Below are 23018 nucleotides of genomic sequence, written 5' to 3'. Positions count from 1 at the left end.
ATCGGCTATTGCAGCCGTCGCTACCGTCGCTTCGTTTATGTTTGTATCGGCATTTTGCCAGCGTTACGATGGATCCCGTTCTCGAAGTCGACGAAGTTCTCACAAATAGACACCTTTAGCATACCGTGTGCCTTGTTACCGTTAGCGGAATACCAGGAGCCCGCCTACCGTCAGTGAGCAGGCGCTGATTGGTCCCGATGCTGCAGGCGCGCACGTAGCTGCCGGGTATATGGCACCATCTGGTGGCGTCAAGGAGATTTGCGCATGCATTGGCACAGCCACCTGGCTCCGCCGCGCGCGCGTGATCGAGGCGGCCGTGGCATTGGCTGCGCCTCAGTGATTCGTGGCTTCTTGTGTCCCAGTGTTGATAGAACTATTGGTTCTAGCAACACTGTTTTGTCCTATGACGTCATCACGCTTGTACTTGCTAGTTAGGCCTGTGGCGGCGATACCTGTATTTTGGTTCTTGCTGTCAGTATGAATGGCGTTTTTGTAATCAGGAGCTGGTATTCTGTCGATACAAGCCAACTTCAATTTCTCCTCAGTGTCTCTTTAAAGCCTTTCAGAAAAACTGGCTTTTAACATTGGCTTTATAGAAATGAATAATCACAGCCTCCCTTATTAAGTCGTATAAGAAAGATGGAGCGGTTAGATATTTTTAATGCAACTATATAAGACTTTTCTGTTACTGAATGACCCTCATATCTGTTCTGGATTGGCATACTGCATGTAGGTGTATTCCCCAGGTCATTCATTGCCTGGGGTATAAGTTTTAATTATATATAGTATAATTAATTCTGTTCATTATATATTGCAAAGTGTACAGAGTCTCTCTATATGTTGCTGGGAGCCATTAGGAGCATGACATATTCAAGGGATTTTTATTTTGATCAGGGATACCACCACAGTGGTTATTGCTTTAATGCTAGAATTTGTCGGGCATAATAATTAGTATATTTGACTGAGAGATCTATTAATAGCATAGCAGCTTGGCAAGACATATGACGAATGATTCTTGTCATATTTATTGCTTTACAAATAATATTTTTTTATTAATTGGGTATTGGTTTATATATATGCTGACTTCAAAATGCGGAAACCACCTGAACTGTGATTCATTGTGTGGTTTGTTTGCATGTATGAACTGCTTGCCATTGACACCTGTAGTGAAAAGAGACATCGGAGTGCATTGAAGTTAATTTTTACAATCTGCACCTCATTAAGGTATGGTTACTGCTGAACTATCTTTCCACATGCGCAAAGCTTATTTGCTTGGTGCCACAAGTGGACAAAGACGATGTTCGAAGGTGGATGCGCTCACGGGTGCATGGTGGAATAAAGTCGGATCATGTGTTTACTGTGGGTCATGAGGGCACAGCTTCACCTCGGAACCCTTTCTTCTTGAGAAATGGCCACAATGCAGCCATCATGTATGTCTTAAAGGTGCATCGAAGATTAATCTGAACTCGTATTTTTACCGCCAGAACACGATCTACACGTTCCGAGCATTCTTTAAATCTGATTAAACTTCCCGGCTCCCGCCTTTTTTTCTTTGAATTCCCCACAGATGGTGGGAGCAGTCAGCCAACCTTTCAACAAGTCCCGTGGCGGCTTGCCGCTCTGCCATCGTTAGAGCGATATGTAGTGATCGGCGAAAGCAAAGAGTACACTCATATTTTTACTTCCATGGGTCTAATTTGCAGCTATGTAGTCTCTTACTAGGTCTATTTATTCACAGAAACCTAAAAAACGAAATAAAAGCAAAAACAAAGCCACCACGCGACTGCCTGAAAGGCACGTGCGTTGGTCGACTCCTCCCACCGTTTGCGGGGAATTAAAAAAAAAGAAAGGCGGGAGCCAGACGTTAATCTTATTTAAATTAGGGAAATCGGCCGTACAGGGCAATAATTAGAGGTTTTTAAGAACACTCGGAACGTGTAGATTGAGTTCCCGCGCCAAAAGACGAGTTCAATATCCTCTTCAGTGCACCTTGAACCCCACCTTAGGTACAAACCATTCAAAACATGATAGCTAAGTTCTCAGACTACAGACCTTCTAGGGCAGTGGTAGGAGATACATTTTATTTTTGTTGTTACATGGGAAGAGCAGCTGTTGATGTACTGGCTTATCTAGTCTGCAACTGAACCCCACCACCATCCTACAAAGCACATCTTTTATGAGCGTAGTCAAAAATCAAAGTTGACCAGCATCGCTTATGGCATCAAACTTAATGTAGCAATATTTTTTTCAAGGTGAACCTTTCACAACAGGATGCAATTGTTTCATCACATCGCTGAGCTAAATGTCATTGCTGTCTTCAGCATGCTCATATTGCACTCAACTGGACTCAACACTGTACAGCCCCATTGTGAAATGGAGAAGTCTTTTTTTTCTTTCTTCTTCTTAGAGAAGAAAAAGAAAAGGCTGCTCCCAAATGGTGCAGCCTTGAAAAAGTATTGTAACAGATTTTTATTTTGTCACCAAAAGTGTAGAATCATTTGTTTTGTTTGTTTGTTTTCTACTTCCCCAGGCTGACTAAAGTAGGGGCGAGCCTGCTGTCCATGGTTGTGATTGGCATCAACTTATACTTTGTGAGCAACTTCGTCACTGAAAGCCTGCCATCTCACTGGGCCGTCTATCTTGGTGTGGCAATCTTTGGGGTCCTGTACCTGGGCTTCAACCTCTACCTGGTTTGTGCTTTATACAACTTTTGTCTCACTTTTTTGATGATTATAGTTTGTCTTTACACTTTACTACGAGCAGCCATGTTATATATGCTGCTGGCTATTTTTCACAGTGCTAGAAGCTGAGGTGTTACTTACTACCTTCGAATTTGTTTTAATTTTAACATCAATTTTTATGATTCTGCAAGCATTGTTAACCATACCTGAATGCATTAATTCTGGTTCATTGATGGAACTTCTCTTAAAAAAAATATCTGTGATTTACCTTCAACTGAGTTAATAGCTCAAGGAGTGTAGACACTTGATTTTATGGTTGCATATTTCTTCTGTGTAGTGATTCATAAAAGATTATTATACACTGATCACCATTTCACATTCGTTTACGACCTCTAAATAATTTGTAATCAAATTTCTTCTCTCACTTGTTTCAGTTTAAGTTTCATAAGCTAAGCAATGGTTATGATGTCAAAGGCAAGTATAGATCATGTGAGGCATAAAGAAGCTGAGATTTAATCACTGCTTCGTTGTTTTAATTCGCTACAATGCTAAAGCCAGCCTGCGTCAAAGCCGGAACACAAGTGAAAAAGCAGCGATTATATTTCAGTTTCCTTCATGCCTCACGTGACCTACGCTGACCTGTGACATTATCTCTATCACTTGGCCATTTAAACTGAAACATGTCAGAACAGAAATTCAGTCATAAATTATTTAGCGGTTGTAGGTGAATACCACATGATGATGTGGTATTTGCCTGTTTTACATATCATTAAAAAGCAAAAAAATTTGGCGTATGCAATTAGTGATTTTTTAGTTCGAAGCGAATTTGAAGCAAATAGTAAATTTCATCAAATAATTTCGAATGCTTCTGGCACACAAAAAGGGTGAACAGCTAGCATAATGGGCATTTTCAAAATAATGTATTTTTCAAACGCATAAGGTCATCACACAAAAAAAGAATGCATTGAGGCTTTGTCGCACTCACAGACTCTGTGTAGGCTTTCTGTAAAAATGGCCGTCGGAAATTGGGGAAGCCGACCAGCATGCAGTGCTATCTACGGGGTGTGGGACCTATATGTGGGGCCTCCAACTGCTGCTGTTAATTGTGATTGCGTCTCCGCGTGTCTCGTGCTGGCTCAGCTCCCTGTTGTGCTCATACCGTCGTGCTTGTGTAGCAAATTTAATGCACAGAAAAGCGGCTGCGGCAGTTACAGTCAAGTCAGACTCGTTCAGAGAAAATCAAGGGCGCCTCGCTTCCTCCGATTAGAGAGATTTAGCATTGCGCGATCTGTTTTCGTGGGGAGCCACTACGCATGGTATATTGCCCAGAGGGTGCCACAAGGCGCTGGCCAGCTGTCTCCACGCGTGCCCCATTGGGGCCCATCAGCACATGCACACGGGCAATGCGCAGAAGCGGATTGCATTATGCTAAATCTTTATTGGTGCACGCCGCCATGCTGGTGATGGGGCGTGCGCACCACGAATAGTGCTGTGACAGACACCTGGCAGGTACAGGTGCGCATGCTCGGATCTGTTGCCGCAAGAATATACAGACCAGCTCTGGTATATAGGGGGGAGGGCAGGCACGCAGCACAGAGTCGGGGCTGTGGTTGCGTGCACACCCTTGTGCCATCTTGGAGGAGGTATATTGAACCGAAACCACACGTAGCAAGAGTTTCAGAAAAAAAAATATGAGGTACTTTCCTATTTGAATGAATATTTGAAATTATCGAATATTCTCACATGCCTTAAAAAATATGCAGCCAAAATTTGGTGTATGTGCTCCTTTAAGAGAAGACATGTTGCACGTTTAGAAGCAATGAATTTGTGACCATTTTGTTCCTCTGTATGCACAGCTAGCTGCTGAAAAAGTTTATTATTGAGTGCCTGCATTGTCAAATAAACTGAATTTTCACAAAATCAGCATATAAATCCAGGAATCGAGAGGTTCAGTCTCTGTGCATTTGCACTACTGCTTCAGTGGGTATCTCACTTTTATGCCATCTGCCTGGGTCACAAGGAAAGTGTTTTTTCATGTCATTCATGTTCAGGAACCTGCACAGCTGCCTGTTCACTACAAGCGAGCATGCCTGCAAGAATATTGCCTGTAATTAAACTTGTGGTAATTTCTGTTAATGAACTTCACATTTGTTTGTGTTCCAGCTGGCCCACCTGTTGGTTGTATTTGGCTGCAGGAGTCTCTTGCAAATGCCTGTAAGTTAGCCTTAGTTAGTGTATCCTTCATAAGCATTGTGCATGTGTTATTTCAGCACTTTCTGTTGTAAATGCTTACTACTGGAAACCTTACAGCTGATCGGTCCCCACCTCAAAGAGCGCAGTGATCGGGTTCTGTATAATGATGCATCTCAGACAGACTTATCTTCATCTCCCGGTAAGCCTCACTGTGACATTGTTTTATCATTGACTTTTTTTAACCATTGTTTCTTTACTTGTTTAGTATGATCAGATCCATCCTCTTGGGTTGCATACCTGCATGTCATACTTGAAGTGCTCTCTGGGAACTCAGCTGTCTTTTCGTGCACATGAGAAAAACTCTTGAAACCAGAAATCTTAGGAGTGTGCATGACATGAGGGTAGTGCTACTGAAATTAGCCTCAATCTGAATCCCAAGTGCCAATTCCTTGTGGGTGCGGGATGGTTCCTAATAGAATATTTTGTCTGCTATCAGCTGACATAATGCTTCTTTTTTTCTGGTCATTTCAGAGTAGTTTTATTTCAGTGAAACAGTGCTGCTGAATCCTTTATGCAGTTTGAAACACGGTTGTCGAAGAGACTTTAGTGCGCTTATTTGTCAGTTTAACATTGATTCTGGGGGACACATCCAGTCTGCATAAACTTAATTGTGGGACATGACTGGCAGTCATGCCTGAGTGAACATTTGAGTGGAGTAGAAAGCACAGTCCTTCCAGCTAGCCCTCTTTACTTAGGAGTGCAGAGTGCTGATCTTATCCGTTCTCTTTGCCTACCTATAGGCAATTGTGTTTTATCCTGCGCATAATGCGCACTTCTCGTTAGCCTTGTGCCCAGTATTTAAAAAGCACAAAGTATCACTATTAGCATTTTTTCTGGCAGTCTCTGATTTGATAGCATCCTTCTGATATTTTTGTCATTGTTCTTCCCTTCTCTTCTCTTCTCTTACCTGCTGCCATCAAGATACTGTAAGTGGTTAAGATAAAACGTTTAGTTTTTCACATGTGTTTTTAACAAGGACAGTGGGCTTTGACACAGTTATTCTTTGCTTTTTTGTGTGTTTGAACTAGTCAAAGCATTCTCTGCCTGCCTCAGAACACTGCATTTGTAATAGAAGCATGTTCTAATCTAGCCAAAGAGGTATATCCATCAGAGCACATGAGATCTTGAGGTATTAAAGACGTAGAGTCTCCAGATTTGATTTGTATCAGTGTTACAGGCAAGGGAAAAAAATATTTCAGATATGCGCAAGGTAATTTACGTGGTACAGCCAAGTTAAACATGGGAATTTATTGAGTAGGCTATACAGTAGACTTCTTTTGAGGTGAATATTACAGAAGAAAGCTTGTGACCCAGGCATGTAGCTAAGTGTGAGGTACGGAGCGTGCCATGGGTCCCAATTGATATGGGGACGCAGGGCCCAGACCCCAATTGTCTTGCAAAAGATAACCTTGTGCCCATCCCCCTTCGAAAAATCATCCTTGCCGCATGCCTAATGTAGGTGCCAAAAGTACACCAGAAACAAGGCAAACAAAAATGAGAGGTTTTCAAGGAAGAATTCATTAGGCACTCCAAAAAAATCCTGCACATTGCCTGCATCCAACCATTCAGATGTGGCATCCACTGGTATTACTATGCCGCGAAAGACAACTTTATATCCCAAAAAGCCTTTTTTTTTTTTATTGCGAATGAAGATCGCTGAAACATTATATGTGGGCTTATTCAGTCATTGTGATAAAGGTGTGCTGGTAATGCGAGGATACAAAATTCTGTCTCGTACATGCCATGGAAATTATTCAGATGGAGCTAGTGCCTTTTGGGGATAACTAGTATCCTTATCTGGGGTGACCAAGTATGTAATGTGTGCCCCGCAGTTGTAAGGGATTCTTCATGCTCCAAGAAGTTTCCTTCACTACAGCTGGCTCATTATCAATGTATCATCAAAATGTGAGATGTACATTCAACTACTATTGTGCTGTGCTCGAAGGTGCAGCATTGTTAGAAGCAAACAAACAAAATAATGGACATGAATGTGTGGCTAGTAGGGTGATTTGCTCTTTTAATCATCTAAACTCGAAGCACAAAACCTGTCTTGAATTGTCAGTGTGACCGTTCAGCAGGCATGCCATTGTATTAGTATCAGTAGAAATGTAGAGGGTTTTGAGTGTCATGCTTTGCTTAGTACTGCACACTTGCATGTATGTATAGCTGCAAAATGTGTTCTGACTTTGTATTTGCTGATGCTATGGCTGCATGGACTAAATTTTGTGAAGGATAGTCTGCGAGCAAGCCCAAAAAAAGGAGTGACAAATTGTTTCAAGAGCTACCCGTATAATTGGAGATCGATGTCATCATTCCAGAGCACCAGGATTGTGGCAGTCATTGTTTGCTGCCAGCTTTGCTAGTAGAGTCTGCTTTTTTATTATGACAACGGACAACAAAAGGATGTCAAAATGGCACAAGGCCTAAATCAGCTTATGAACTTCTGCGACATGCACTTGTGATTTCTGAGTAGATTTTTTTGGGTACAGTGCCACTGAAACGTGTTTATATTGTGGCAGACAGTTTCTCTTAGTGCTCATAATAAAAACAGCAGTGTTGTGCTAGCTGTGACAAAACAGCACATTCATGGTGATCGATTTGACATTTAATATGCAGTGCCATTAGCGTAGTGATTACTTTGAAAGCCATGACTCTTTCATTAGATGCATCAGCTGTGTGTGTGTGTGTGTGTGTGTGTGCTGTAGTGCAGCTCTTCAGTATAGTACCTTTTCCTATGTGCACTTTCTTAAAACTGCATAGAGAAGCAGCTGTGCACATTCTAGCAAACAGAAAATAGCAAGTTGATGCCAGACTTTCTGTCATCTGTGCATGGCTTTACGACATATGTCTCTGTTTCCTGTTTTGTTTAACAGGTGAGCTCTTATCAGTTAGTACCCACTTTTGGTTAGTATGCGTTTTGTCATAACTCTTTGTCTGTCACGTCTGTCCACTTGCCTTGCTGTGTGCTTTGTGTCACAAGTTTGTTGCTCAATGCTTCTCTGTGTGTTTATGCTTGCCATACATATGCGATAGTGGCATGGCAGCTATTGTGTTGTGCCGCTGACCAAGAAGTTACAGATTTAATACTTGGCAGTAGTGGGAGCACTCCATTGGAGCCAAAACGTGGAAACATTTATATACTCAGTCTTTTATATACCGAGTCCTTAATGAATATTAGAGAAACTGGTGCTAGCAAATTTAATTTAGAGTCCTCTGCTTGGGCGTCCCATATAATAGAGGTACAGCTTGTGGACAAAGAAATATTTTGTTTTCTCAGTGCACTATGTCATGCCCAGGCTTAAAGTCTGACTGCTGTTTGGCGAGCAAACACTTTAGCTTAAGTTCTGTGGTTAAACGTGCATGATCTCCCTGTTTTAGCCAGTTTGAGAAATCCTTTGTATGCCTTTTGTACAAGGCTGTTCAGCACAGAACTTCTTGTTATGTGATACTACAGCTGAGACTATTGTAACTGGAAGAGCTCGGGCCAGTAGCCACAATAAAGAGCAGGGCAGAAGCTGGGTCCAAGAATGAAAATGCTTGTGGCTTATGGAGAATGCCCTTTTTTTCCCTTTTTAAGGAGGTTACGCTCATCAAGTATCCTTGAATACTGAAAATATGCAACTGTGTAAGCCAGAAAAAACTTCAGTTTTCATGAGTCCAAGTAGAGTGCTGTCTGAAATACACATTACTGCATTCCAGTTACATTTTGTGCTAACTCAAGCTGTTCTTTCTTTCAGAGTAATCACATTTTGAAAAGTTCAGGCACACCTTAGCGTGACCTTCAAGTAGACAACCTCAGTTGTTAAAAACCACCTTGAAGGGTGGCGACTATCGGCTGACCTCTCACGGTGAAGCGCAATGCAGTTCGGCGCTTCCTTTTGGCCTACCAGTCGAGCTTGTTCGCACAATTTCTTCGACGTCGATGGAATGATACAATAGAGTATTTATTTACAGCAATATTTTGATGAGATTCTTAGAGTGCTGTCCACTGCTTACTGTATTTTTTGCTATATTGGACAGCACTATTTAAAAAGCTTTACACTAGTAACATACAGTACTTAGAATTATATTTAGCTGCTAGTTGTAAAGCTCAGCAAAATGCTTATCTCTGTTGATATGGCCGTTTTTAATAAATTGACCTGGTTGAAGTTTTTGAATTGTGTGGTGTGTCTGTTTCTTCCATCTGACGAGTGACTTAGTGCTGCCTTCCTCTAGTTTTTATCACTGGTCAAGTTGGTCAGTCCAGTTCAAACCATAGCATTTTGACCAGGAAATGGGCAAACCGGTTCATATGTCATTTGGACAGTGAATGACCTACACATTATAACTGAGTAGCTGGAACGAAACCTTCATGCACGCCTTTTGTTTTTAATCAATTAATCAATTTCATCACCATCATCATCAGCGTGACTACACCCACTGCAGGACAAAGGCCTCTCCCATATCTCTCCAATTAACCCTGTTAATTGACAGGGTGTTTGATCTTAGTACTATCTCTATATTAATGCTTCTATGCTATACTACCTTGTCTAATGAGAACACTGTATGTATGCACAGTGCAGAATTTCGTTTGCTAGGAAAGAGGTGAAATATGACGTAGGATTTTTTGTACAGTGGTAATGCAGCCTTGCCAACTGTTGGGTTGCTTGTATTTGTTTCTGTGTTAATGATGTGCCAGATTAAAAAAGTCTCCAAGTTTACTGCTTAATAATACTGTCATGGCATTTTTACAACATTCAAAAACTTCTGAAACTCTAGCTCACGGCCTGGATCACTTGAGGATAGTAGCAAAAGTTATGTGCAGAGTTGTTGTTGGGAGTAGGGCATATTTATTACTATTTTGTTCCTAAAAAATGTCACCTTTAAAGCTTGCTCATTTAAAATACCTTTAGAAGCTTGTAAAAAGGGTAGTTAGATATATGCACCTGCAAGTGGAACCGCAGTAACTGCGGAGGCGTGCGTACGTTGACTTTAGGCAGTGCACTGTGGTACGCAGGTTAAACACTTGAATTAAGCAAAATACAGATTACGTACTTTCTTCTACCTGTGTTAATAATTCAGTATTGTACTGTTTTAAAACCTCTTATAATACACTTCTCTATTTTTAGTAAAAACCAAACAAACAGGAGTACATTGTCTTCATTAATTGTAACCTTATATTTTTTCTTTGATGTGCTATATATATTTTTCCCACTAAAGGCAAACATACGCATGCTTATTTATCATATACATTTATCATTTATATCTTTATGATAGCAACGAGAATTTGTTACTGATCGCAGCTCATGCCTTGCTACGCATTTATGTATTCAAGTATGAATGTACGACATGAACACTAGGTCTCACAGTCTAAGACAGTTTCGTATTGTCAGAACTTTGAATAAACAAAACTCGGTCACAGTGCTGGTTGTGCAGTTTAAAATTCACCGTCACAGACTCCTTCAGTACCCTCGAAGGAGCCCTAAAATTTCAGAAAACATCTCTGGTGTAATTGAATTCCAATATACAAATGCAGCAGTGCAGAGGGAATATATATTGTCGCAGACTAGAAGACGTTCTTCATGAGTTCAATTCTTCATGAGTTCAGTTCTCAATGAGAGCAAGCGATAAGGCAAGAACTTGGGTAGCCTTGATGAGAACCCTAGCTCTGCGTTCAGCTTGCTCAGTGGGAGTTCTGGGTGCCTGCGCTGTTGTTTGGGCTCACAAAATTTCTCTAAAAGCACATAGTGAGGCGGTGCAGGCTCATGAGGCCTTCAGCATCCTGCAGGACATTCAGGTGTCAGTGGAAGGAAAATTTATCTGTGGTTTCTATTGTGCTCCTCACATATTCTCAGCCAGGATTCATTCAAATGTGGAGGGATTGCACTTCGACTCTTTGAACTGCCAGGAATCTCAAGCACACCCAGTACAGTCCCAACACTTGCGGTGCCTGATCTACAGTGCCTCCATGTACAGTTATGCTGGTGGCAGATGCCAACAGCAAGGAGGTGACCATAGTTCATCTTATGACTGTCAAAGATGGCAGTTGGAAGTGTACATTGCCGACACCTTTAAAGCAGCTCTCTATTTTGCACTTCCTTGTGAAGGCTGTACAGCCAAAAGCAAAACTCATAACCCATAAGACTGTATGGAGAATGGCCAGGCAAATTCAACAGTGTAGTATGATTCATGGAGTTATCAGTGCACTAGACAGGACAAAGTAGAAGAAGAGACAGATGCTAGTGCTGACTAGCAACTGAAATAAATTTGCTGCATCTATTTCACTCTACAGAGAGTTGTTTTTAATGTTTACAGATTTTAATTTTTAGAATTATGGGTGAGATGTTGGTGTGGTTGCTGCAAGTGGACTGTACAGCAGGGCAGACGTTATGTGTGTGATAGATCTAACTCAGATTTTTTATTTTCGACTTTAGGAGCAAGATTATATTGCGAAATTAAAGGTTGTCAACTTCAAAGGTGAGCTTAGTGTTAAAATTTTTCTTATTGGCACTGTGGTTCAAAATATCCGTGAAAATTCCACATTTCAATACTCATCGAGTTGGCTTCCCCGTTGCATATTTATAAAATGATGTTGCTGCACATGGTATGGTTGCTGAAATGACATTAATTGCTTCTGTGTCATAAAATACACAAACGGTGTCTGCACTTTCCTCGTTAGAAATGTGAATGACACCATTTTTTAAATGTGCAATGTGGGGAAGCCACCTCAGCGAGCTTTCAACTTCGTATTTTTTACGTTTGATATTTCAAACCACAGTGCCGATAAAAAACAATTTTAATGCTGGGCTCACCTTCGATGCTGACGGCCTTAAATTTTGTAATATTATCTTGCTGTTAAAGTGAAAAATAAAAAGCTAATTGTATAATTTTAGGCAATTAATTGTATTTTAGTTAGTAATGCCTGCCTTGCTTACAACCCACCTGCACAGACTGCACCGATATATCTCTCTCAGTTTTTGAAATAAAGATCTATAAATGTTAAATTACTTTGTATACAGAAAGAATCTGCCCATTGCATGCAGCATATACAGCATAGTTCTTTTCTTGCAGCCATCTAGATATACATAATCTATTTTCATTTCAGACCTACAGAAGGAGTGCTGATACAGTCCATTGCTCTCCCATGTATTTGGTAGGCTGCATACAATCCATGCACATACTGATGCTTGTAGTGTTCAAGAATCTTGCTTTTCTCGAAGTTTGTAGTACAGCGCAAGAGGACATAGTTGGGGTAGTATCGTCCTCTTTAACTTGATATCATTGTTATGCCCTCTATATTAGCTGATCATATAGAGAGCGGCTTGTCTGACCTATGTTTCATGACCTTCAAGATAACAGAATCTCGTACACTACTTTCGTGCATTCAATAAAAGTCTTTTTGTTTCTTTTTGAACGTTTTTGGCAGCAGCTCCTTTTGGTATTTCTGGCTTTTTAGGTGAAGAAAGTACTGGCAACCCTTGGTACCTTCGTACGACTTCTTTCATTGGGGTGACTCACTGCATGCATGTATGTAATGACAACTGGTTTTTCTTGCCTTTCGTGGACCTGTTTAGGCATGGCTGCGTAGAAAAAATCTTTCAAAATCAAATTGTATCCCATTGTACAGAAAACTGTGCCCAGGAACCCCACAGTGTGCAACCTGTGCAGTCTGCCTTTGCATTGCTTTGTGGATACAACGGGGACATGACCTGTTTAGGGTGTTCATGGTGCTTGTGGGCACTGATCCTTTCACAGCTGACTAGGTTACTAGTGAGACCTTGTCTGTATTACATTGTCCTGTTTTTTGCTCTGCTAACTGCTAACTTGCACTGCTAATCATAGTTGGCTAATTCTTCTCTTGAATGTTATGATCCACGTTCCTTATATTATGCACATACTTATATTATGTACATGCTTATATTGTGCGTTTGCCCATTTAGAGATGTTGCGGTTTGTTTAATTATTACATCTGTGCAAAGCACTTGCTTGTTCATCCAGAGTGCTAAGCATTTTTTTTTTTTTTCTGTACAAGTGTTGGGTAGAAAAGAAGAGCATTTACACCCATTTTCCATTAGGTCGGTAAACGAGAAATAAGCAATTATTACTTTTCTGTCAAGACTGCAAATGCTTTTCAACGGTAAACGCCGCTTGACTCTGGTCACCGTGTCGCGACCTTGCCCATTGGATCCGAACTCCCCTCCTCATTGCGCCCCCACGCCACCCACGCCTCGCAGAAAAGGCGATGGCACAGGTCGAATAGAACACGCGAGTGCATAGAGGCGCTGTAGTCGCCCCTGTGGTTTACCCTGTGGCTATTCTAAAAATACGAGGCATATGCTCTGTCGCGCTTTGTGTCGTGACGTGTGACCCGTATTAAAGAGCAGCGCTGAACGTGGCACTTGTAATGTACTGCCGTCTAGATTTCTAAGACAGGCGGCTGAGCTTCCCACTGAAGTCTCCGCGCTAGTTCCGCGGCCTGTCTCGCGAAGCACCGCACCATCACTGGTAACACTTGTCGAAACACAAGAGGTGCAAGTCTTCGAGTTCAGACTGTTGCTGTACTTCCTAATATCTCAAATTATACCATACGAGCAGACTACATGATACCAAAAACTGCTGCCTGAGCATGGGCAATGCGCGAGAACAACAAAATAACCGGACAGTTTAGCAGAGGACAAAATGCCTCGCACATTTGAAGTCAAATCTCGCGGGTCTGAAATGGAGGCCAAAGCTGTAGCTGCGCGTTTGTCGGCTGCAGTCATGGAATAATCAAACTGCGAACTAGAAATCGATCTGAACTGAAAAGCGTCTCTGAATCTGTGTAGGTTCAAGAATCAAACTACATCAACCACGTTATTCGCTGAATTGATTTCTGCCGCTCTTCTTTTCTTTTGTCGTCGTTACGCGGCGCTGGCGGCGCTAGCGTCTGTTAATCGCGATCGCGCGCTGGCGCGTTCGAATCAAGGCTTTCGAACCAAACCTGCAGATGTAAACATACCTGACCATGGAAGACCATCCTTGTCACTATCGTTGTCAGCTCAGTGCTTGACTGACTGAATGGAAATGAATTTACTTGGTGGGGAGGCGGAAATAGCCAAGCTTTGGCACAGTTTGTGTGTGCAGCTGACAGGACTACCCGAAGGTATGCTTCATGCTGAAGACACCGTTGGTGTGCGCAATGCCGCTATTTGAACATTCTCTCTTTTTCAGAGTCTGTGCGCGCCTTGTACGAGAACACACTAGCCGCACTTGGAAGGTAATTATTGCGTCCGTGCTATATGCATAATTGGTATATCTGACCATTGTCAAGGCAGGGCTGTATTGGGCGGACGACCTTCGGAAGATGCTGCCGCTTTTAGTTCTAGAACATACAGCAGCAGCTGTATAATTCTCTGTCAGTGTTGTGTTTGCACTGCTTCTAAACAATGCTCGTTATAGTCGTCATCGATGTTATCGGGACGCAATTCCATTAGACCTCGCACACAAACTTTTTTTTTTGTTTTCTTTTGACCGCTTGGAAGTAGCAGCGAGAGGCTTCTGCATACCTGACAGTTCATACGGTGCACGTAATCGACTCCAAAAGCACTGGCATATACTTAATTATAAAAGCTGAAAACACAAGGGGTTTCGTGAGTTGATGAAGTTGTGCTTAATTACTGTCGTTTAGCAGCATTGGGATTTCCTGTAGTGCAAAACATGTTGCATTAGAGAAGTTCCTGTTCGCTGACTAGTTCTGATTCAAGTTTATAGCAGAGGAACTACTGTGCAACAGGGTACCTCATAAATCGAAAATGATCTAAAAACAGAAAATCACTCGGTTGCAAGTGACTCATTGGTTTTACTTATTTTACAGCTCATTTGAAGGCTCTTTTGAGGAAGATGAAACAAGTGTGGTGGAGAAGATAATCAAGTCTTGTGAGTGCGGCTTCACGGTCCTGTTGAACATTTGAAATAATAGCCGTTGCTTTTCAGTTATTGCTAAACACAAGGAGAAGGAGGCAGTTCGTTTTTCTGACCTCTATCGAAGACTTCGGTCTCCGGTGAGTTTTTCCTTGTTCACTGCACACCTGTTTCAGTTTGTGTGTCTGGCCTTGCTTGTTTGCTATTCTGTGACACGCACATTTCTTTTCATAATTATCATTTATAAAACTGAAGTGCACCAATTTCGCATTTGATCAGATCATCTACAGCCAGCGTGAACTCCTGTTCGTTTTATCTGATATGCACAACTACATGATATTAGAGCTGAGCTCATTGTTTCAAACTGAAAAGACAGGTATCAAATATGCTACAAGGTCTTACTATATAAAAAAAAAAAAAAAAAAACGTTATGAAACGGCGCACAGTAAGGTCTCTAATTTTCAATAAGATATGCGAAAGTGTCTTGTTGCAATTAAAAAGTGCTAGCAGCTTAAGCAGCAAAGCTGCAAAGCTTGCATTATTTAGTCGAGTTTGTAAACTGCACTATTTGTTAGCACTGAGGCATCCAGTATTAACAAGTGCTGTTGACCAACAACTTGAGGGGTGCATGAGATCTCAATTTATGATTTAGTGTGTACTTAATTGTGCTGAAAATTGATATGCCTTGTTTAAAGCAGAAGGTTGGTTGGTTTGGTTTATGGGGTTAATTTAACGTCCCAAAGCGACTCAGGCTATGAGAGACGCCGTAGTGAAGGGCTCCGGAAATTTCGACCATCCAGGGTTCTTTAACGTGCACTGGCATCGCACAGTACACGGGCCTCTAGAATTTCTCCTCCAAAGGAATTCAACCGCCGCGGCTGGGATCAAACCCGTGTCTTTCGTGTCAGCAGCCCAGTACCGTAACCACTGAGCCACCGCAGCGACCTTGAAGCAGAAGGAGAGTTCCAGGCAGCATTGAGGCGTGCTTGATGCATGCCTTGATGCCTTCCCTTCCCCTCTGTGCATGCTTATTAACACTCTTGTGCATTCATTCTTGTGCAGGCATTAGAGGGAGTGCTTTCCAAGCGGCTGTCCCTACTCCGCCTGCTGTTGGCATTGCAAGATGCAAGCAAACATCCACCCACACCACGGCCACTCTTGGTATGCCTGCTGTTTTACAAATTGGTGAAATTTCAGTGTTACATGCTGTAGCTGTTTTCCACTGCAGATAATAGCCGGTCTACGCTCTCGATCAGTTCTGTTATGAGGCATGAATAGAGGGCTTTAAATTTTCCCTTGCATTTGGACTTGATGGAAAGCCTTAAGGTATGATGCAACATTCAAATTTTTATTTTTTTCTGCAAAGTAATCGATTTTTCGCTTTTAGTGTTCGGAAAAACATTCCAAAATGTCCCTGCCCTCGTATTTTGAAACTGGAACCAGGTAGCTTTTGTCTCTGAAGATGGTAATTTGTTTTAATGTGCTCAACATTTTCCTGTTTATTCATTAGTTGATGTTTTTGATGTTATCTAATACTCTTGCACTTGGTTAAGCGCACAAACTATCTAGCAATGGCCAGATGAAAAAAGTGCAAGACCGTACATGGACTTGGCGGAAAAGGAAAGTTAACTGAGGTCCTGATTTATACAAGAAATAGCTATTGTCATTAAAAAGTGACACAAGTTAAATGAGATAGCCGGCAGACAAAAACAGATGTGGAAGTTTACTGCTAAGAACTCTGTTGAACTAGGTTGACCTGGTATCGTCGGGGTGTCGCACTGGGTAGAGCGAGAGGGCGGGGCATCATGTAGTTGCCGGCGTGTTGACGGCAGGGATAGAACTGCCGCTCAGTTGTTGCAGTAGCCAGAACGTTATACTTTTAGTGACGTCTATGCACAGTTTCGTGTATGTGTCCTACATGCAACTGATAAACCTACTCAACCGGCTAAGCTGGTGATGGTGAACAAACAGCGCTTTGTTAGCAGACAGCAAGGGGTGATGCTTCCATGTCTGTGGAGGTGTTTAAGCTAGCGGGGCGCCACGTCAAATCGCACAGCTGCGCTGCTGATCCAAAAATGCCACTGTTGCATCACAGCTTCCCTGCTTAATTTTCAACTTTGAGTGTAACCCGTTCTTAACAACCAGCAAGCTATAACTTGCTTGCCAAGACTTCTGGCCTTTTTGGTTAAAACTGAATTCAGCACACTTTTATCGCTTTTTTTCCCTCCAAGTCATAGGCATGTTCAAGCTTTCTGCTTCTGTAGCCCTCATTTCTTGAAGGGGCCTTTTTGGGTTGAAATTGGGTGCGACTTGATATTGTGTTTTTCCTGCAAGTGAAAGGCATTACTTCCTCCATCTGTCACTTCTTTACCTTGCAATGGGGCAGAAGGTCAGGGAGTTGTTTAGAATTTATGGTTTTTCACAGCAACTGTGGGCATGCATGTGTGCATGCGTGCTTGTTTGTTTGTTATCCACTATTGTCTTAGCTGTGTGTTGAAAAACAATGTTACTGAAAAGGCTACTTTGTATCGAGGCAAATAAGTAGTTCAAAGGTGCAAAGTGCAGGAAAATTAATATATAACACTGATAAAGCATGGAAAATTTAGTTACTGCACTTGGATTTAACACAGGGAGCCCATCGCAATTAAAATTAACATGCTCTTTAAAGTTTTTTAATAGTGATTCCTTTCATTTTGCATGCTGACAGGTGGCTTAAAATTAATGCTGTTTTTAACACCAGCTTGGTGGTGGACACTTAAATTTTGGGTGCATGTTTTCTGCTTGTAATGATGCGGAAGACACTACTATGCATGAATCACCATGTGGTATTCGCCTACGAACATTAAATTTATAATTGAATTTCTTTCTCTTGCTGTTTCAGTTTCAACAGCCGAACGACGACTGTGACGTCAACGTGAGGATTTTATGTCACATGAGGCATGAAAAAACTGCGATATAATTGCTGCTTCATCGTTTTAATTCACTACAATGCTAAAGCCACCTTGTCTCGAGAGCCGGAATCACAACGGATGTAGAATAAACGATTATATTGCAGTTTTTTCATGCTTCACGTGACCTGTAAGCTTCACGTTAACGTCACGGTCATCGTTCGGCTGCTGAAACCAAAACCGAAAGAGCACGAGAAAGAAATTCAATTATAAATAATTTATCAGTCGTAGGTGAACACCATGTGATGATTCATGCATAGCAGTGTCTTCCGCATCGTTACAGAGACAAAAACATGCCACCAAAATTGTGTGTCTATACTCCTCTAAGAAGCAAAGTTATTCTTTTCACATTTCATTTCACTCGTATTTCATACCCCCAGCAGCAGTCATATTCCGCTCTTATCTCATTCAGAGCCTCCCTCAAGACTTTAGTTATAATAGAATCAACCTAATTCAGGAGTGGCAGCTCCATGAGCCTGTTTAGAACTGTACGCGAGGCCTTTTCACAAGTTCCAGTATTATTACGCTAGCCTGGCAGTGAGTGACCGGTGTTAGTGAAAAGCAAATTGATGGTCATGCGTTTATAGCTGAGGAATGCCCTAGCAGATACACTCCTTGTGCATGTTCACTGATGAATACTCAACTGCTTGTTCACTTCAGTGCTAGGCAGCGTCTGTTCTGTCTGGGGTGTTTTGGAGCTTGACACTATGACCTTTACTTTCTCAGGAACCACACCGCCTTTCGCGGCACAGCCAGCCTCGGTCTTCCTCGCGCCCTGAGTTCTGGCCCCCCGGTGCATGTCGCAACACAGCATCTGTGGAAAACCAGGAGCGCCTCACCTCTGCAAGCTGTAGCCAAGGTCTTGCCTTTGTGTTCACTGAATGCACTTGTCACTATGCCATAGGACCTTGAATGTCGTCAAACCTTCTGTTGGTTCTGTAGCTTGGAAATACTAGGCTCATTAGTATCCTTCAAGAACTGTTCTTCTGTATTTGTTTTGCTGAATTAAATAAATTCCCAGGACTCTGATAATGTCATTTGTCTTTGCAACTTGCAGGGGTATTGCAGTTTTGAATTTCAGTGCATGACAGATGACACCTGGTCTGTGGCACAATGGTTATGGTGGAGGTGTCACTCTGTGGATTTCCACAACCGTGGTTGTTTTCTTGGGGCATCTTTGAGAGGCTGAAAAAACATACTCACTCTGGACCGTGCATTAACTTGGATTTTCGCTGAAGCTTTTGTCACTAGAGGCACAGCAACATTAGAGGTTACTGAGCCCAAGGAACCGACTGGTTTTTCAAAAGAATGCTTGATGATAAATCGCACGCATCTTTTGTTGAATTTGTGCAGTGATTGGAGGATCTGGTCACACGGAACAGAAGGTACTGAGGGACTTGCTGTTTTGCTTACAAGGAGTTTCAAGTAGTCTGGTGCAATTCCACGATGTGCCTCTTGGCAGCTATGCCATTGACCCAGAGGTAGGTCTTTACTTCCGGTACTTCTGCTAATGAGGCAGCTACAAAATCTATCTTTGAGCTCACTTTATTTCAGTTACTTGTGCTGAGATGCCATCTATTTGCCTCTCATAAGACTGATCTGCTCATTGAAAACTGGCCTGGTGTGGCTCACTGTCTGTAGGGTCATCTTGGCTGAAATACTGAAAAAGTAATGAAGTGCATGAAAACTTGATTGTTGCACCCATGTTGAGGGGGAACACAAAGAGCTCTGATAGGAGAGGATTGCTGCTAAGTTGCGCATGCATATGGGAGCAGTTTGTGTGGACAGTTGTCACTGGCACAGTCATTGATGCCGGTCATTGTGGCGACCTCAGGCGACTGAACTGTGCTCGAGGCCTCAGTATTTGTGAACAGGCGATGGGGACACGAGAAAGTGCTCTCAGTTCCTTTTGCAACTTTGCAGTAAGAAGTGAGACCCCAGTATATCTGTTTTGTTTGCGTTTTCTAACTGAGCCAGCAGGGTTATTTTGACCAGTTTTGCATTAAAGTGGCCTCTATTGTTGAAAATGAATGAAACACTATATTACTGCATCTTGTGACCTGAGTTATATTTTGCATTGTGTTAGGTTACATTGGGTAAAGTAAGGGGAGATATGTGTTGTGCATGCATGTAGCCAGCTTGCTTTTGACCACCATGTGGTGCATGCTTGCTTTACTGTGGGGAATTTTGTCCTGAAGTTTGCATGCACCTGATGTGTTGAGTTTACCCTGTTTGGACTCAGTCTTAACCATTGTGGATGGCGCCCAGGGCCAGGTCTCGTGTGCACAGCGGCGTCATGTGCGCCGTGTGGCTGAGCTGGGGCGCCTGCGCTCTCGGGTGGACCGCTTCTGCCGACCGGAGACTACGCGGCTTGGCCTTCTCTGCGATGCCTTTGTGGGAGCCCTGCAGGCTGAAATGGCAGAGTACTACCGACTGCTGGCACTGCTTGATGCGCAGGTGCCTCTTTTCCTGCATTCAGTCTACTGAAACTGGACTTGTTTCCGCCAGCTTTGTCCAAACAAAGCAGCAGCTATAAACAGCATAATGGTATTGATGAGGTATTGATGGGCAGTTAGTGAGGCAGAGGACAATGAAGGACTAAACTCAGTTTGACAGTGGACTGCGCTGAATGCGAAAAGAAAAAAGTGTTCATCTGGCATGTTTTGTATATTTTGTTCTAACTTCATATAGATAATTTTGTCAAAAGGGGTGATTATTTTCAGAATGGATACTTGAGCACAAAAAGACAAGCACACGTGAAGAAGGCCACACAGGACAGGCACATACTAGCAACGAAAGCAATTTATTTTCGCGCTCAGAATAAATAGAAGTCAGGAAAAATACCACAGAAAGAAAAAAAGGAAGAAAGGGACAAAAAAAGAGGGGGGGGGGGGGGGGGAATATCTGTTATAAATCAATACCAACATGTCCAACTTTTTGCCCTCCTTCGGTGATTATTTTCACAGGAGAAAGTTTTGTAATTTGGGCGGAATTTATCAAACCATGCCATAAAATGAAATGGCGAATTCTGGCTGCTGCTTGGGGAATTATTGTGCCACTTAACTCTTTCCTAACTACGGGAAAACGGGCAGTTTCAGGGTGGCTTATGTAAAGCCATAAATTCGAACATTTTGCTTCATTGCAGCGCATCAGAGTGCACCTAATTGAGTCCTCTTTTTAAAGACTTAAATAAGAAAGGATACATATTGCTAATTAAGAGAAAAGAAATTTTTGGTTGGCAAAATTTGAGTGGCTCACAAAAATTCACAAATAAAATAAATATATTGTCAGAATATAGGAGCATGAAGATTCTTGAATATTGTAAGTTTTATGCATTACCATGTGAGAAATGAGTATTTAAAGTTAAAGAAGTCATCATGGTAAAATTTTTGATCAATAAAAAAGAAAATCGCTTGTGTGGGTGCTTTGCTGTTGTCCGCAGTGCAATGCCAAGGTAGGCTCCAGGCTGCCTTGGAGAAAACTTGACCCTCTTCGCCGCTGGGGGCAAGGAATCATTCAGAACATGTCTATTGCATTCAGAGTGGCTCAGGAAGAAGTGAATCTCTTTGGCAATATATCCTAAACAAAACTAATCAACAGGCACTTGTTGATGGTGCCAGGTAGGTGGAGCTGTCATCACTGTCCAAACAACAATCGGGGCGAGTAGATGTCTTCTTGTAACACACCGCTGTCGCTTGCACCTACAAAGTGAAATGTTGAGCAGGGTTGACATGAAACAAGGATGCCATGTTCGTTGCCATCGATCTGACTGGTTCCACATGAAGTTTAAAAATACACCTTCATGTGTTAGAAAAAAAAAAAACTGAATCTGGAACTGAAGTGGAGTTACTTGTCAACAAACTGGATGGTGCTTCATGTCCAAAAATGGCTGCATTTACCTCCTATGGGCCATTTTGTGCAGTCAATGAAATTGATTGATTTGGATTGACGTATTAAGGACGGAGTTAAAAGGTTAAAGTTGCACAGTACTGACTGGGATTCAGTGCTGTGGACGGTCACAAAGAACTTGGTTTTTCTTGAATTGCAGCTGAGCCTCCCAGAAGAGGGTGCAGGTGCCCTGACGATGCGCCGAGTGATGGCATGGAACAACAAGCCCATAGCCAAACTTCGGCTCCTGGGAGACCTTGTGGAGTCATGTGCAGGTGTGGTGCAGTCATTTGAAATGATCTCCACCCTTCTAGGAGCGGGGGTGGAATCTCATGTGCATTTGTATAAGCACGCCAGAGCACTTCCGATTAAAAAACTTTAATTCCTTCGTGAAAGTGATGAGAATGTGCTTTGCCAATCGTTCAAGCAGGCCGACAAATAATGGTTTGTGATAGTGTTCCCGAAAAGAGAAAATTGCACTTCCACTCACAGTCCAGGTGCCCTCCATGACAAATGGAAGTCGGCTGTGGCTCCAGTGGCCATTGTAATCTCACTGTAACAAAAGTTCGACTGTAGTTCTGTTGGGGGACAAGTGGGCCTGTCAAAAGGTTGAAAATTATAGCAACCTTCCGGGCTAGTGGAGCATGTATTTATATGTATAGTTATGCTTTCAAGTGGGGAAAATACCGTTTGGCATCTCTGCACACTTTTTACTGATTACAGTGGGACTCCGATTATGCATTTTATGAGAAATTAGTGCGGGCCTGGTGAATCCTCCGTATTATATATGATGGAAAATTATGCGCGGCCCGCTTCATACAACACCCGGCAGGAACCATCCGGAATGAAAGACTCTGGTGGAGATCTTTTTTGGCAGATGTCACATAACCACTGGGTTTTCAAAAATCCGGATCAAGGTGACACGTGCATGAAACGATGCGAATCGGTGCACAATGGCCTGTAATGACTGTTCTGCGGACGTATCTGACTTCGTGCGACCCGTGGCCATTGATGCGAAACAGCTCTCGCCAGGCCCGCTTTTCCGCTCGCTTCTCTAAGATGTCACATTCATACCAGCATGAAGTTACTGTGCAGGCAGTAAAGATAAGACGTTTCTTTGATCAGTGCTGGCTAGTCCGAAAGCGCTTTCCACTGCGGCTTCAGCACGGAGCACGTTAGGCCTTGCGACACCGAGTGAAAGGCACGCTTGCAGGCAAACGCAATCGCGCTGCAGGCAGACACATGATTCTGTTTCTTTTTTTGTGTGTGTATGCAAAGACCTAATGCAGGCACTGCTGCCTATTGCCTAGGAAACAAATGGCGAGGTCAGAGCGGTTCTAGACGGAGTTCCAGCAGAGAGATGTGTCGC

General features: G+C 42.5%; 2 protein-coding genes across 10 annotated transcripts in view; both read left to right on the top strand.

Annotated features, from left to right (window-relative positions):
* Positions 1-9091, top strand: part of Mvl (solute carrier family member malvolio) — a 51169-nt gene extending 42078 nt beyond the window's left edge. For 5 of the 9 annotated variants that reach the window (XM_089543394.1, XM_089543395.1, XM_089543389.1 and 2 more), the window contains 3 exons: positions 2531-2690; positions 4845-4895; positions 4992-9091. In XM_089543394.1, coding sequence (XP_089399520.1) covers positions 2531-2690; positions 4845-4895; positions 4992-5144 — 364 coding nt within the window. In that variant the 3' untranslated portion in view covers positions 5145-9091. The remainder of the gene's footprint in view (positions 1-2530; positions 2691-4844; positions 4896-4991) is intronic. The other 4 variants (XM_089543392.1, XR_016282917.1, XM_089543390.1 and 1 more) reach the window with 4 other exon arrangements.
* Positions 9092-13818: 4727 nt separating this feature from the next.
* Grip91 (gamma-tubulin complex component 3) overlaps positions 13819-23018 on the top strand; it is a 34269-nt gene continuing 25069 nt past the window's right edge. The window contains exons 1-9 of the mRNA XM_089543385.1: positions 13819-14055; positions 14124-14169; positions 14767-14828; positions 14886-14953; positions 15876-15974; positions 18488-18620; positions 19115-19242; positions 20030-20218; positions 21810-21924. Of these exons, the coding sequence (XP_089399511.1) occupies positions 13971-14055; positions 14124-14169; positions 14767-14828; positions 14886-14953; positions 15876-15974; positions 18488-18620; positions 19115-19242; positions 20030-20218; positions 21810-21924 (925 nt within the window). The 5' untranslated portion in view covers positions 13819-13970. The remainder of the gene's footprint in view (positions 14056-14123; positions 14170-14766; positions 14829-14885; positions 14954-15875; positions 15975-18487; positions 18621-19114; positions 19243-20029; positions 20219-21809; positions 21925-23018) is intronic.

The sequence above is a fragment of the Amblyomma mixtum genome, chromosome 5, assembly GCF_055824585.1.
Source record: "Amblyomma mixtum isolate Tamu chromosome 5, ASM5582458v1, whole genome shotgun sequence".
In the NCBI taxonomy this organism is placed as follows: Eukaryota; Metazoa; Arthropoda; class Arachnida; order Ixodida; family Ixodidae; genus Amblyomma; species Amblyomma mixtum.
Note: the sequence above shows the minus strand (reverse complement) of the source record. Positions and strands in the feature narration are given on the sequence as shown.